Raw genomic sequence first — 14,663 nt, forward strand, 5'->3', positions numbered from 1 at the left:
TCTCTTAAAGGCATCTTAATTTATGTCTGTAGAGTCAAATATTTGATTTCTCTGGATATTTATGCAATTATAAAAATAAAATAGCAGAAGTAGTTTTGCACCAGACAGCACATGTTGATGGCAGTGAATAATTTAGCCTAAATCTATTGAGCCTTCTGTAATGAAATCATTTCAGTCTAGTATGCAAGTATTTAATTTAAAAATTCAAAAAACAAAATTTCTACAAGACAATTAGTTTCTTAAATATATAGAATATCTTCAGTGGTCTAATTAAATTACCTAAAAAGCGTATCCTTACAATGCTCAAAGGGTTAATGCAAGGCATTACATTAAATTAATTTTCTAAGGCTAAACTGAAGTATTTTGTATTTATGCCTCTATTCCTGATTTTTTTTTTTCTTTTTATCAATGAAGTAGCAAAGATACTAGAATACCCTTCATTGACCTGTTTTTAAACCACAGACATGATAATTTTCCTGTTCTACAGAGACAAGGATGCAATTTTGAGAAACTTATACCGATCTCTCAAATTAATGTTTTAAATTCTGAAATCACTGTCACATGAAGTACCAAAAATATTTACATTATTAAAAAAGTTATTTTTTTACCAATTTTTTTCATGACTAGAAAAGGTTATTTTATTTTGTAAAACCACTCTATAAGTTAGATTGCAATGTAGCTCTAATAAAAATGTTTTTCTAAACAATGCTGATATAATTTGGTTAGAACCACAAATATATCAGGTCAGGTCTTCCCCCGTGGAAAACATTTTGAACAGAAGCAGTGTTTTAGACATTTAAAAATGCTTCAGTTTAAATTAAAATGTTTTATAGATCTATACATTCCTCAGTGACAGTACACCAGCACATCATTTTGCATGTTTGTGAACTAAAGGCAGAAATGCTGTACATAATCATTTTGTAAGTAAACAATTAAAAAAAATATTCTCCAAACTTTTTAATGGAACAGTAAAAAAAAAAAAGGTGCACAAAGCATGCTACAGTACAATAATAAAACACAGAAATAGATAACTGAAAAGAGGGCTTTTTTTTTTTTTTTAAACTGATTTACAATGAGAAATGAGACATACAAAAATGTATTAACAGCCTTTCCTAAATATAGAACTTGTGAAAATTGGGCCATGTTTTGAAAAATTCAACAATACCCATTCCACCACAGTGTTCGCTAAGTTATTTGTGTTAATAGGGGAAGTGTCTCTAAAGTAATTATTTTTAATTTCACATCAAGATTGTGTAAAATCCACAAATCATATGAGCCCTTATCTTATAATGTCTAGCCAGTGGATGCTTGCTACAGCTCTTTAGAGTTAAGCAGGCTTCAGAGTGGCAATTCAGCCACATGCTACACACTACGTAATTTGGACTGAGGTATCCATATTTCTGTTCTCAAATTATTAACAATACCCATCTATTAACAAATATCAAAAGTGTGTAAATTGTTTCATATGTGTACATTTGATCAAAATTGCAGTAAATTTAAAAGCAAAGCACAAAAAAAAAATCTCAAACCTGTAAGTATACACAGCAGCTTACAGCAACTTAATTTTTTAAAATATTTGTTAAAGTGGGGAAAACGTTACTTAAAAAATTGAGAGAATAATCAGTTGATAAGCATAGAAATATAAACTCCATTCAGTTATCTGAATCAGGGATAGTTCCAATTTGTTTTGATAACTACTATTAGAATCCATGATATACATTCTATCTCTGTATGCGTATATTTTGTTTTCTTTTTGTGCTACATGAACAGTAATCAACTGTTCAAAGCATCAATCAAAAGATATTCAGGTCCCACATCATCTTAGCAATCAAGATTTACGTGTTACAACCATACTTTTCTCTCAGCAACAACAAATCTAACATTCTACCAATAAAGGACAATGATAAACAAACATTTCAGGTTTGTCAACACAAAATTTGAAACCAGGCAATACAGACCATCAGTACAGCATAGAACACCCTAAGTTAAAAATGAAAAATGCTGAATATTTCATTTTATTTTACTTGTTAAAAACCTTATAATGCAAAATAAAAGGGGTTAAGTATTTATCATAGGTTAGTTCTCAGGAGTTTTGGTGAAGGGTGCTGATTTCTAAGGGGAAAAAACAGGATGCAGTGATATTTGGGAGAACAAAATCTATGAGGATTCAGTGCATAGGTGAATTTTGAGATAAATTAACATAAACCTCATTTGCACTTTTTGCTGAGACAAAAAACCATCTACTGACATCAGTAGGAATTGTGCCTACATAGAATGGAGCAGGATGGGTTGGCCTCCAAATTCTGTTAAGCAATTTACAAATAATTTTGTACCCCATAAAATGTTAGGACATCTTAATTAATCTGTAACCGTTCTTGGAGCATATGTAACAAATTTCTTTGCTAAAAATACACTGTTTGTGTCACATGATGTTCACCCATTTGGTATATATGACTTTAAAAAAAATAAATATCAACAGTCACACTAGATAAAATGAGACTAAATTTTTTATACAGTCCTTTCTACACATTGATTTTTTTTTTTATTCCCTCCTTCACTTTTTTGTATTTATTTATTTATTTTCATTATTTTAGCTTAGCGAATCCATGTGTCTGCTTTAAAAATAATGAAAATGTTTAAAATAATCAGGAAAAAATCGGAGATGTTTAATGTCAATTAATATGGACTGTATAAGCTATCACTATAAGATGTAATCATTAAAACATAGCATCAGGCTGACACCCTACCACATATACAAATTGAAAATACGTGCTGCATTATGTACCTGCTCATTTATTTAGTCTGACTTTTCAAAATTAAAATCTGACAAGGGTTTAAAAATATAAAACCATGCTTATGACTAGGGTCCATTTACTTTGTTAACAGTACTTGAAGTTGGTATTAAAGCTAGTTTTCCTTTTCAAGTTCCCAAGCAAATTTTATCTGTAATAAAGTGAAATTCAGCTAGAAACAGGAAAAAATAGTTTTATTATCAATTTTAAGAGGGATATTAAAATCACTTTGTAATAAACCCCCCTTTTTATTTCTTTGAAGACTACGTAACCTGCCCTTAATGCTTAGGAAATTTGAAAGTGACAGGCACACCATGCTGAATAAATTTTAAGAGTTAAGATTAACAAAAAATACTAAATCTTAGCTTCAGTTCTGTTTAAGGCACCATGTAATAGCCGAGGTACAATGATCCCTGATGTACATTCTTAAATGGCAATGGTCCATCTAGACACCTATTCAAATTCAATGTAATTGGAAATAAGTACAAATGAGGTGTGCCGGTTACACGACCTTATTAAATTTTTGTAAAAACTTAAATTCACTTTAATAATCAGGAAATATATTTTGAGAAGAAAATGATGCAGGTTGCTACATTCCTTACATTCTCTAAATTATGATTTATGAAAGCAGCAGATTGAACTAGTAGTAGGAAAAGACCTGGAATAGAAGAAAGACATCCAAAAGGAATGTTTTCCTGTATGTCCAGTTCAGCATAAGTAGCATGTACGCTTAAAAAAAACAAGTAACTTCTTTTCTGGATCATTTTCTATCAACTACAGTACCATGCAACAACCAAAAACATCTGTGCAGTGGTCTCAAATATAGAATCAGTAGTCTACAAAGCCACAGGAATTGGCATGCAAATAAAATCTGGAGCTGTTGATTTTAAAGGAAGCTTGTATTGTTTAAATGGTGATCAGAGAACTAGGTATGACTACAGTGTACACATTACCACATTGTTACAATTCTATCACTCATTCTGCATTTGTAAATGCAGCAAAAACACTTCTTCCTTACAGAAAGAAAACAGTAGATCTTCCCACCCCTCCAACATTATGATAAAAATACCCCCTTAATGCTCACAATTTCATCAAAATAGTGTCTTCTAGTTCTGTTCAATGAAAAGCACCTTTTATAACAAATTTGATGCATCTGCTGTCAAATGGGTATGCCTCCAGTATTTCTTTTAATATTTCACAGAAGCGCATCTAATTAAAAACCTATGTATATGAAATCATTATGACAAATAATTAACATTAAAATATTTTAAACTATGAAAAAATAAGTTATTTTAATTTTAAGAGGACAAAAGCATTAACATTAAAAGCTTAGCAAAAATTTTCCTTGACACTTGAAACTAGGAAAACTCATAATATCGAGTAACCAATGTAAAATGATTTTTGCTTACAAATTTTTTTAAACATCTAGCAAAATGCATACACCCATTTAATTTCATGACTCCAGTAAAAGGTAATGTTCAGCACAGCTAAAATTTGATAAGTCAGCTTTCAGACCTATTCTCCCTCCCCTCCAAGTCCAGCATCAACAGGGCTAATGTAGTTGGGGGAGTACTTCAATATTAGACTGCAGTATATGTATTTCCAGTAGCACTGCATTGTCTGATAGTCTGAGTATTTGTAACAATGTGCTCATTATGAAGTGGGTTCAGGAGGCTCTGCTCTACTCCACTCTCAAGCGCTGGCTGCTGCATGCAGCCCACCTGAAATGCCTGGTTTAGTTCGGTTTTCTCCCTCTTGGCTTGTGGCTCTCCATTTTCATCCAGCTCTTCTTCTATTTCGCTTTCAACTTCGCTGCCCTCATCTGCACAAAAAAAACCAACTGAGGAAAAAAATAATCTAAATACAAGGGCCTTTATTTTGCAAATAACATGAAATATGAAAACACAGGAAAGTGTAGCAACCTGACAAAGTAGAAAGTGAAAGCTCAACATTTTATTGGGAAAAGTCAATACTACAGATAAATAGGGTAATGAGCTCTCTCTAATGTTATCTCATCTTACTGATAAGGAAACTGAACTGAAGAGAGATTGGCTTGCTCTAAATCATGCAACCAGTGTAAGAATGGAGAACAAACTAAGCCCTCAATCTACAAAGAGGACAAACTCATTTCTTACTATGTCCTTCAGTAACAATTAGCAAGTTATTTGGCAAGTGCTTGGACTGAATTTCATCATCTTCCCTTATCAAACCCATCATTCACTACAAATGTAGATATATGTACATGCTCATATCTTCCTTTTTCCACCTGTCCATCCCCTTCAACTCCAACCAAGATATACAGCTAAATTCTGGGTGAAATTTTGAATTTTTTCATGTAAATAATAAATATTTAAAAAAAGATTTTCCTATTAGGAACCTAGAGTATTCTAGTAATTATTATTTACTATATATCATGTATAGCATATTGTACCCATATGATAGTAATATACACGTAATTGAAATTATGATACAGCTTTAGATTCCACTTTACTATATTTTAACAAAAAATAAGGACTTGTTTTGCTCCAAGAAACACATTAGTTCTATATAAAATTATACATTTGAGAGATTTGACTGCTTACCTTTATCCATATTTCCAGGGGATATAGCATTTAAATCGCCAAACTGCAAAACAAACAATAAAAAGTGTGGACGCAGTCCTGCACAAACATGACCTTAGATTATCTATGATGATGCCAGTACTATGCTCCAATGGCTTGTGGCTAGTATGAAAGTGCATGCATGTGACTGCAGTCATGTCCATAGTATACCAGTTCATTTTTCCATTCCATCATATATGTGTTCATATTAAGAAAATTAACATTAAAATAAAAAATCCTCAGCAATTAAAAAAATGGAATATAAACTTAAGCATATGTTTTTGCTTTTTTTATGGTGACATGTCAAGGCCTTTGTTGCTTTGAGTGAGATATTTCTGCTGTAGAAAGCTGGAAAAATATGACCTGTGACCATTTTTAAACTGCAATATTTTAACCAAAAGCTCTTTTAAAAGTTCCCCTGAGAAGATGTGTCACTAAAGGCAGTTATAATGTAGCAAAACTATATGTAAGGTAAATAAATGGCACCACTGAAAATAGGATTTATGGTTATTACAGTGTATTCTGCTAACTAGTTTACTTATATAAAAACAACGTGAAAAGTTGCTCACAAGTAAAAATGCAACCTTTCTTCCTCCTTCATCTACCCTTCTCTTAAATGAGAAGCAACAGAGCATAATTTGGTGAGTGAATCTCAAATGAAAGGAGTAAAATATTTAGATAAATATATTTCTAACCATACCTGATTCAGTCCTCTTCAGAAATACAGAAAGATAAAACTTCAGTGAACACTAAACCAGCATAAGCAGCAGCAACCATATCCCTCCAGGTTCCCTCACATACTCCCTCCTCACCTCCCTATACCCATCCTTTCAACCTAAGTGTTCACATGGCCATGCAAAGAACCACAGGACAGAACTGACCCAAGAAAAAAAACCCCACAATTTTAACAGGGTTATTTTGCACAGGATGAATTCTCTGATCCAGTTAACCACAGGACTGCCTGAGTATTGTGCCAACATCAGTGCCCAAAGCTAAGGGGATGGGAGCAGAGGAGACAGAGTGTTTTTCTCAGCTGCAAAGCTTATACACAAGCCAGTTTATACTGGCTTCCAGTGTTTGTCAAACTAGCCTTAGTCTTTCCTGTTTTATTTCAACCACAGTCAGTAAATGCAGAGAAACACAAGCAGCCATGCATTTAATGAATATTTACATCCCTTCTCACCTCTAAAAGATTTAGATTAGATATTTTCTTTCAAAGATCATATCCATCTTAAGTTTACCAAAACATTATAGGAAGTCCCACAGTAAACCAAAAACATTACATTTAACATATACAATGTCTGTCAAGAAAACAAGAACATACCAATGCTACACTTTGGCAATACTTTTCTATAAATGTAACGGCAGAGTTTAATCAAATATCTAAATGGAAACACTCATTTATTTTTTCTAAAGCATGTCATATCAATGAAACTACAAGTTAAGCCAAGACTCCCCATCTCTATGAAAAAGTACATTTTTTTCATAATATTTAATGATACTATTTAATATATCCTGAGGGAAGAATGATATATCAAATCATGCAAGGTAACTTACAACTTATCAGTAGGATAAACCATGATATAATTATTGTCAAGTATAAAAACATTAAGCTTCAGTCTGGTGAACCATCTATTGTATGTCCACATCTATCCATTTTTTTAGCACATTAAAAGTACAATTTCTTGACAATAACTCCTAAGATAATGTGAATTCTTAAGCAACTTACACAAAATTAATGGTTAGGTGAGATACTGAAAATAAGAGGTCTGAGGTAAACTTCAGTTTGCAAATACCATGGACTCATAAGACACAGTGGTTCTGAAGTGAGACTTTTGCTCTGTTTATTTTAAACAAAATACATTGAAATATAGGCATGAAAATATGCCACGTCCCAATCCTGCAAGTACTTCTGTGCTACTTTCACTCCATGCATGTTGTTGTTGGTTGGCCCTAGTTAACAGCCAAGCACGCATCCAGCCTTCCCCACCCCCCCGTCCAGAGGGTTGGGGGAGAAAATAGGAAGAACTGGAGTGAGAAAGCTCATGTATGAAGATAAAGACAGGGAGATCACTTACCAATTACTGTCATGGGCAAAACAGACTTGACTTGGGGAATTTAATTTAATTTATTGCCAATTAAAATAAATATTTAATTACTGATTTGAGTAGTGGGAAGCAAAAGCAAAAAAGAACAAAGCATTTAAACACTTAAGGAAAACATCTTTCTTCCCCTTTTCTCAGGCTCAACTTCACTCCAAGCACCTCTCTTTCCCCTGTGTTATTGTCGCAAGTGACACTCAATCCCTTCAGTGAGTGCAGGGGGGCTTGTGGTCAGTACATAGCAGTTTTTCTCTGCCCCTCCTTCCTTCTTGCACTTTTCCTCTGGTCTGTTGTGGGTTCTCCACAGGCTTCGGTTCCTTTGGATATACCCCTCTGCTCCGGAGGTTCTCCACAGGCTGCCAGGAATATCTGCTCCATCATGGAGCATCTCCTACTGCTCTGACCTTGGTGTTCCCTCTGCTGTTTCTCACTCTCTCTTATTCCCTCCTCCTGCGCCTGTCTGGTGTTTTCTGCCCTTTCTTAAATATGTTTTCACAGAAGCAACCAAAACTTTGCTGACTGGCTCATCTTTGGCCTGCGTGGATCCATTGCCAAGCTGGCTAGAACTGGTTCTGTCTGGCACAGGGAAGTCCCTTACCTCTTCTCACAGAGGTCACCCCTGCAGCCCTGACCCTGCAGTGCCGTGCCCCCCCCAAGCCTTGCCACATACAACCAATACGCGTGAACAGTACAACTGAAGCAAAACAAACTTCTGCATTTGAGCCACCCTTCTGAAGTCAATGGGACTACTCATTTGTGTAAATATTTGTATTGGAATTTTAAGTATGTGTAAATATGTGTAAACAGATCCCTGAAAGCAAATTTCCTATTATTCTGTTTCTTTATTATTTTCATATAAACTATTTAGTTTTACAGAACTCAAAAAAGTAGGTTTCTACCTAGTAGGTTGATCTGCCTTCTTTTTTTTTTTTTTTTTTTTTTTTGAAGCAAGCTCAAAGCATTAGAAGTCATTGTGGTTTTAGTATTCTGAAAAACAATCAGCCAAGGAAACATGGATTAAGGTATATAACCCAACTTTAAAGATGCTAATGTATTTGCAACTAAATCTGCAATAGTTATATTACAAAATATCCCATAGCTCCATGTGAATGTTAAAAAAAAATTGTAGATGCATATCCAAATTGATCACTAAATTCACCAATCTATTGTCTTGCATATTATCTTACCTCTCCCATAACTGCGATAGGTGTCTCTCCTGTTGCCTGAGCAACACGATGTTCTACTAAGTAAAACATGTACTCATCATAAAGCAAGCGGATCAGATGAAAAGAGCCAAAGCTAGCAGCACTGCGTAAGGTTAAATCTCGAATCACCATTGAGCTATTTAAATATGGGGGAAAAAAAAATTTATGAAATAAATATCACAATTCTTTAATAATTTATTCATATGGAATATGCACTTCAGGAATAATATTTTTTAAAGTAATGCTATCAACAAACAGCTGATTTATGGTGTCTTCAGAAAAAAATGTCTGGGAAAGACAATTATTTGCCTCTCCCTTTTTTCTGAAAGTATGGTTGGAGACGATATTACACAACTAGAAACTAAATTTTCAAAAAGACAGGAAGGGTTTTGTTTTGCTATATGCACAATTACCAATATGTGAGCGCACATAAAAACTGACCTTAGTGGAAGGAAGTTTTTTGTTAAAATTTTAAATAATAAAATTGTATTAAGATTATTTAAATTTAAACAAAGTAGTCCATCAAAATATTGTCTGTTGTGCTCACATTCCTAGTTCAAAGGTTTTAACTGTAATGGGTTTTAAACTTGTAAAATTTAAATAAGTTTGTATATACCCTATAATAGAAAAATGCAGATTGTGGATGAAAACATCCATATGATGCCCTCAGAAAGTAAATGCTACAATGTACCATTTTCAAAAAAACCCTAGCTTTACTATGATAACTGATACAATAGTAGATGACATGGAATATTTATCTTGATGTTCTTTTTACACATTAAAAAATATTTTGTTTTCCCTATATAATAAAAATAGAAGACACGGTATTTTAATAAATAGTATTAAGAACATTGGCTTTAAAATTGTATAGCTACTCAATCCAAAATGTTTCATAGCATGTTTCCAAATCTGGATAAAATTCCAACCTCAATACACTTGCACAAGGCCTTTAAAATGATATACAGGATCATTTCATCCACTGCTGAGTTGCACATAGCCCTGTGTTTAATGTTAACAACACTAATCTTGCGGGGGGGGTGCTCTTAATTTCTTGGGAACTATTGTCTGATATTAATTTTGTCAACATTACTACAGCATACAGTTCAGCAAATAATAAAATAGCTAAAATAATTTAGAAGACTATTAAGAACTACCTGTAGAAAGACCATTTTAAAAGAAATTGCCGTGCTGCTTTAGGAAAGCTGGGTCTTCCTTCATATGGTTTCAATGCTTGCATCATTACATTATCAAGCCAGGCAGCCCACTGCTCCAGAGTGCTCTGCTGCTGAAGAGTCATCTTGAAATCTGTTTCTAGTCTTTGAACCATATTGTCATCACACTGACACACCCAGGAAGCCTGTTCCTGTTATAACACATGGCAAACATGAAAGCAAAACACAAAATGTAAATTATTCTTAAAGACTGAACAATTAAATTAAAATGATGAAATACACTTATTAGGCAAACTAATGAGTATTTTTATTTTCATGTCTCTTTCAATTTGGTTGGAAGAAAATGAGAGTAATTAACCCAAAGTATAAAAATTGGCATCAAATAAAGCCCCCCCCAATACAATGTAAAAACCACAAATATATTGCAATGTTCCATATTAATTTTCAACTTCCCTCATTCATAAATTTTCTAGTAAAAATTTCAGGCTTGAGACTACAGGAACAAGGAGTGAAAAGGGCAGTCAAATGGAAGTAGAGAGAGTAAGAAATAAAGAGGAACCAAGAAACCAAAGTACCATGGTTCCTAGTGCTTTGAAGGAGTTAAGACCAAATACAATTTCTGTTACATTTTTTAATCACCTCACTTAAAAAGAGCTTTGTTTTATAGGCAAAAAAGATTGTTGTGTTTATCCACAGTCTGCAATATATTACACATTGCTTAATGAGTAATATAAATAGCACACAATTGGACAAACACAGTCCATGTACAATAATGAGCAATTCAAAGTATTATAATGGAATGTGACTATATTACATTTTTAAGTCTAAATAAGACCAATACGACAGTTCTGTTAAATGGAACTTAGAGAAAACCAATATCAATTTAATATAGGCCGTATTCTTAAACTCTAGCCATCACATGCCAAGTTAACATCTCAACATTCATAGATCCTATATCTTACCACAGGTATATTTAATATACCATATATTTGGTCACATACTAAATCTTAGGTAGTTTACACATCATTATGCAATATAACTATATCTGTGTTAAATTTTATTTATTCAAAGGTCTTTGCAACAAGCAAAAAGAATTTAACTGTTGCTAGTGAATTTCTGAACTTCTGTTAAGAGAAAAAGTGTTCAAATGTTTGTTTATGAAAGAAGACAAATGTATGACTACCAGTAATCTGGACCACATCAGATAGTTGAGCAACCGGAGAATAAAATGTTGTTTCTTCTAAGGAGAAGAAAGAGGTAAAAGGGAAACCTTTTTCTAAATCTAATGAAAAATAATAAATTGATATTTTACAGCTAACTGGAAACTAGTTCTAACCAGTTACTTAGAAAAGGTAGGAAATGTAAACACAAACAATTAAAGAAAGTATAGTAATGATATTGTCTTTGAAATAAAAATAAATGTAATGAAACAATTGGTACTAGAAATAGTGCTGTATGATCAATATTTTTTTATGGAAGATCAGAAGCTATGCTACTATCCAAGATTTCATCTTCAGGCATTGTTCATACTGCTCATTCTAAGAACACATGTACTCTACACTTTAATCTGCATTAAATAAAAATTGGCAGAATGCATGGTCTGAAAGATAAGAAGACTTCAGAGAAAATGGAAATAGATAATGGTTCTGAGGTTTTATTTTCCTTACGGCCAAAACGTAAGCTGGAAAGTTTCAAATGAATCACTGCATGTATAAAAATCAGCAAAATATTCCCACTTGGCTTTCTTGATGGAATAATAAGAACTAACAATAAAAATTAAAAATTTTGGGGGAAATAACAATTTTTTTAAAAGTCTGGTTTTTAGAGCCACAGGTACCTGTACATTGGCAAAATCAACACGGTTGAGATCATTGAGCATCTGGTTGATCTGAGAAGTGTTCTGAAGCACAGCCCGAGCTGCCTGAGCCAGGTGATTGAGAGATGTGTATCTTCTCAAAGTCTGGGCAAAGGCACTTACAGCGGCAACCTATGAAGAAATCCATTTATCTTAACACATTTTATTATCAACAGGTCTTCTGTTTCATCTATTTTAAATTAAAATTGCTGTATTTATTTATGAGCCCTCAGATATTTCAATTCACGTATAATGGAACAAATGCAGTTTTTCCTATTAATTTTTTTTGGCAAAACAAAGTTATTTCCAATCCCATGATTCATGTTTGAAGTTCAACCTAAATATGATATTTCACATAAAAATTAAAATGCCGCTACTTTTAAATCTTAAATGACATCTAGTGTACAATTGCATAAAGTGACTAAAACTGCAGTAAATGTTGTTTACCTTGGTTTGTATCATTCTCTGTGGAATATTGTTCATGGCACTAGAAAGCCAACCTTCAAGGCTTTTTGCAAAATTGCGAATGGCTTGGGTCAAGGCACCTAAACATCAAAGAATAAAAATAAGATTAAAAAGATGGCAAAATGCCTCTTTTGAAAGCTTTTGCATCCTCGGTATTTAAATATTCCACATTGAAATCTGCTGCATTTATTGGCTCAGAGATTTATCCAGTTTAGGGTTTGGATCCCTCCCAATACAAGAAGGCTGTTGATAAACTGGAGCAAGTTCAGCAGAGGGCCACTGACGTGGTCAGGGGGCTGGAGCACATACCTTATGAAGAGAGGCTGAGGGGACTAGGTTTGTTCACCCTGGAAAAGAGAAAGATTAGGGGGGACCCAATAGAAGCCTTTCAATACCTACAAGGTATCAAGAAGATGGAGTCAGATTCTTCACAATGATGCATGGCAGAAGGGTGATAGACACCGGACATAAATTGAAAAAAAGGTCTTGACCTGATAGGAGAATTTTTTTCACCTTGAGGACAGTTAAGCACTGCCAATTCATGGGCCTTCATTGGACTCTCTCCAGTATGTCCATGTCTCTCTTGTACTGGAGAGCCCAGAACTGGACACAGGACTCCAGGTACACAGTACTCGACTAGTGCTGAATAAAGGGGAAGGATCACCTACCTGGACCTACCGGCAATGCTTTGCCTAATGCAGCCCAGGATACCATTAGCCCTCTTTGCGGCAAGGGCACACTGCTGGCTCACGTTCAGCTTGGTGTCCACCAGGACCCGCAGGTCCTTTTCTGCAAAGCTGCTTTCCAGCTGTCTGGCTCCCCTGGCATGGGGTTCTTCCTCCCCAGGGGCAGGACTTGGCACTCCTCATTGTTGAAGTACACGAGGTTCCTGTCAGCCCATTTCTCCATCTTGTTGAGGTCCCTCTGGATGGCAGCACAACCCTGTGATGTATCAGCCACTCTTCCCAGTTTTGTGTCATCAGCCAACTTGCTGAGGGTACGCTCTGCCCCATCATCCAGATCACTAATGAAGCCGCTGAACAGTATTGGACCCAGTATTGACGCCTGGGGTACACCACTATTTACTGACCTCCAACTAGACTGTGCCACTATGACCACGGAATCCTCTTTGAGGATGGAGGACTGCTAGGCAGAGACAGGATCCACATGACCAAGTGGGGCACAAACAGCTTTGCCAACAGGCTGGCCAACCTGGTAAGGAGAGCTTTACACCAGGAATGATGGGTAAGGGATGACCAACAGTCAAGTGAGGAAGTCATAGACTGGATGGGCAAGCAAAGGATGTGGGGTAAACAGGAGGGACCTCATAATCAACAAAACCAGGTTGAAAGTGGACCACTTCAAGCATATGCACATAACTAAGGAAGTGTCAGGAGATCAGCATTATGGGAAAGCTTTCATGCCCTTTTGAGGAAATTGGTACAACTGGGTGCCTCTCTGAAGTGCCTGCACGCTTATGCATGCAACATGGGGGAAAAATAGGAGAAATTAGACATCTGTGAGCATTTGCAGGGCTACAATCTCAGGGATCACAGAGATATTGTGGGATGGCTCATACAACTGGAGTGCTGCAATGGATGGATGCAGAATCTTTAGGGAAAACAAGCCAAGAAGGCGCTCTATATGAAAGAGGAGCTGGAATGGATGGAGCTTTGCCTAGGAATGGATGATAAGCCAGTTGAGAGCTTAAGGGTCTGGGTTAGATGACGTAGCAATGTGGGTGGTGTTGTGGGTATCTGATACAGACTGCCTCATCAGGAAAAAGTAGATGAAGTCTTGAGGTGGGTTGACCTTGGCTGACCGCCAGGTGCCCACCAAGCTGCTCTATTGTTCCCCCTTCTCAACAGAACGGGGGAGAAAAATGGGATGAAAAGCTCGTGGGTCGAGATAAGGACAGGGAGATCATTCAGCAATTACTGTCACAGGCAAAACAGGCTCGGCTTGGGGAAGATTAATTTAATTTATTGCCGATTAAACAGAGTAGGATAATGAGGAATAAGAACAAATCTAAAGCCACCTTCCCCCCACCTCTCCCTTCTTCCCAGGCTCAGCTTCACTCCCGACTCTTCTACCTCCTCCCCCTGAGCGGTGCAGGGGGACGGAGAATGGGGGTTGCGGTCAGTTCATAACGCTTTGTCTCTGCCTCTCCTTCCTCCTCACGCTCTTCCCCTGCTCCATTGTGGGGTCCCACCCGTGGGAGACAGTCCTTCACAACCTTCTCCAACGTGGGTCCTTCCCATAGGCTGCAGTTCACAAACTGCTCCAGCATGGGTCCTTTCCACAGGGTGCGGTCCTACAAGAACAGACTGCTCCAGTGTGAGTCTCCCCACTGGGTCACAGGTCCTGCCAGAAGCCTGCTCTAGCATGGGCTCTCCACGGGCTGCATCTTCCTTCAGAGCACACCCACCTGCTCTCGCGTGGGGTCCTCCATGGGCTGCAGGGTGACAATGT

General features: G+C 36.0%; 1 protein-coding gene across 1 annotated transcript in view; it reads right to left on the reverse strand.

Annotated features, from left to right (window-relative positions):
• Positions 1-4,372: 4,372 nt before the first annotated feature.
• The window catches only part of LOC128901971 (transcription factor RFX3-like), a 225,794-nt gene continuing 215,503 nt past the window's right edge, over positions 4,373-14,663 (reverse strand). The window contains exons 12-17 of the mRNA XM_054184188.1: positions 12,174-12,271; positions 11,709-11,858; positions 9,854-10,062; positions 8,682-8,835; positions 5,375-5,417; positions 4,373-4,614 (exon numbers count right to left, since the gene is read on the reverse strand). Coding sequence (XP_054040163.1) covers positions 4,373-4,614; positions 5,375-5,417; positions 8,682-8,835; positions 9,854-10,062; positions 11,709-11,858; positions 12,174-12,271 — 896 coding nt within the window. The remainder of the gene's footprint in view (positions 4,615-5,374; positions 5,418-8,681; positions 8,836-9,853; positions 10,063-11,708; positions 11,859-12,173; positions 12,272-14,663) is intronic.

This window comes from Rissa tridactyla, chromosome W (assembly GCF_028500815.1).
Source record: "Rissa tridactyla isolate bRisTri1 chromosome W, bRisTri1.patW.cur.20221130, whole genome shotgun sequence".
Classification (NCBI taxonomy): domain Eukaryota; kingdom Metazoa; phylum Chordata; class Aves; order Charadriiformes; family Laridae; genus Rissa; species Rissa tridactyla.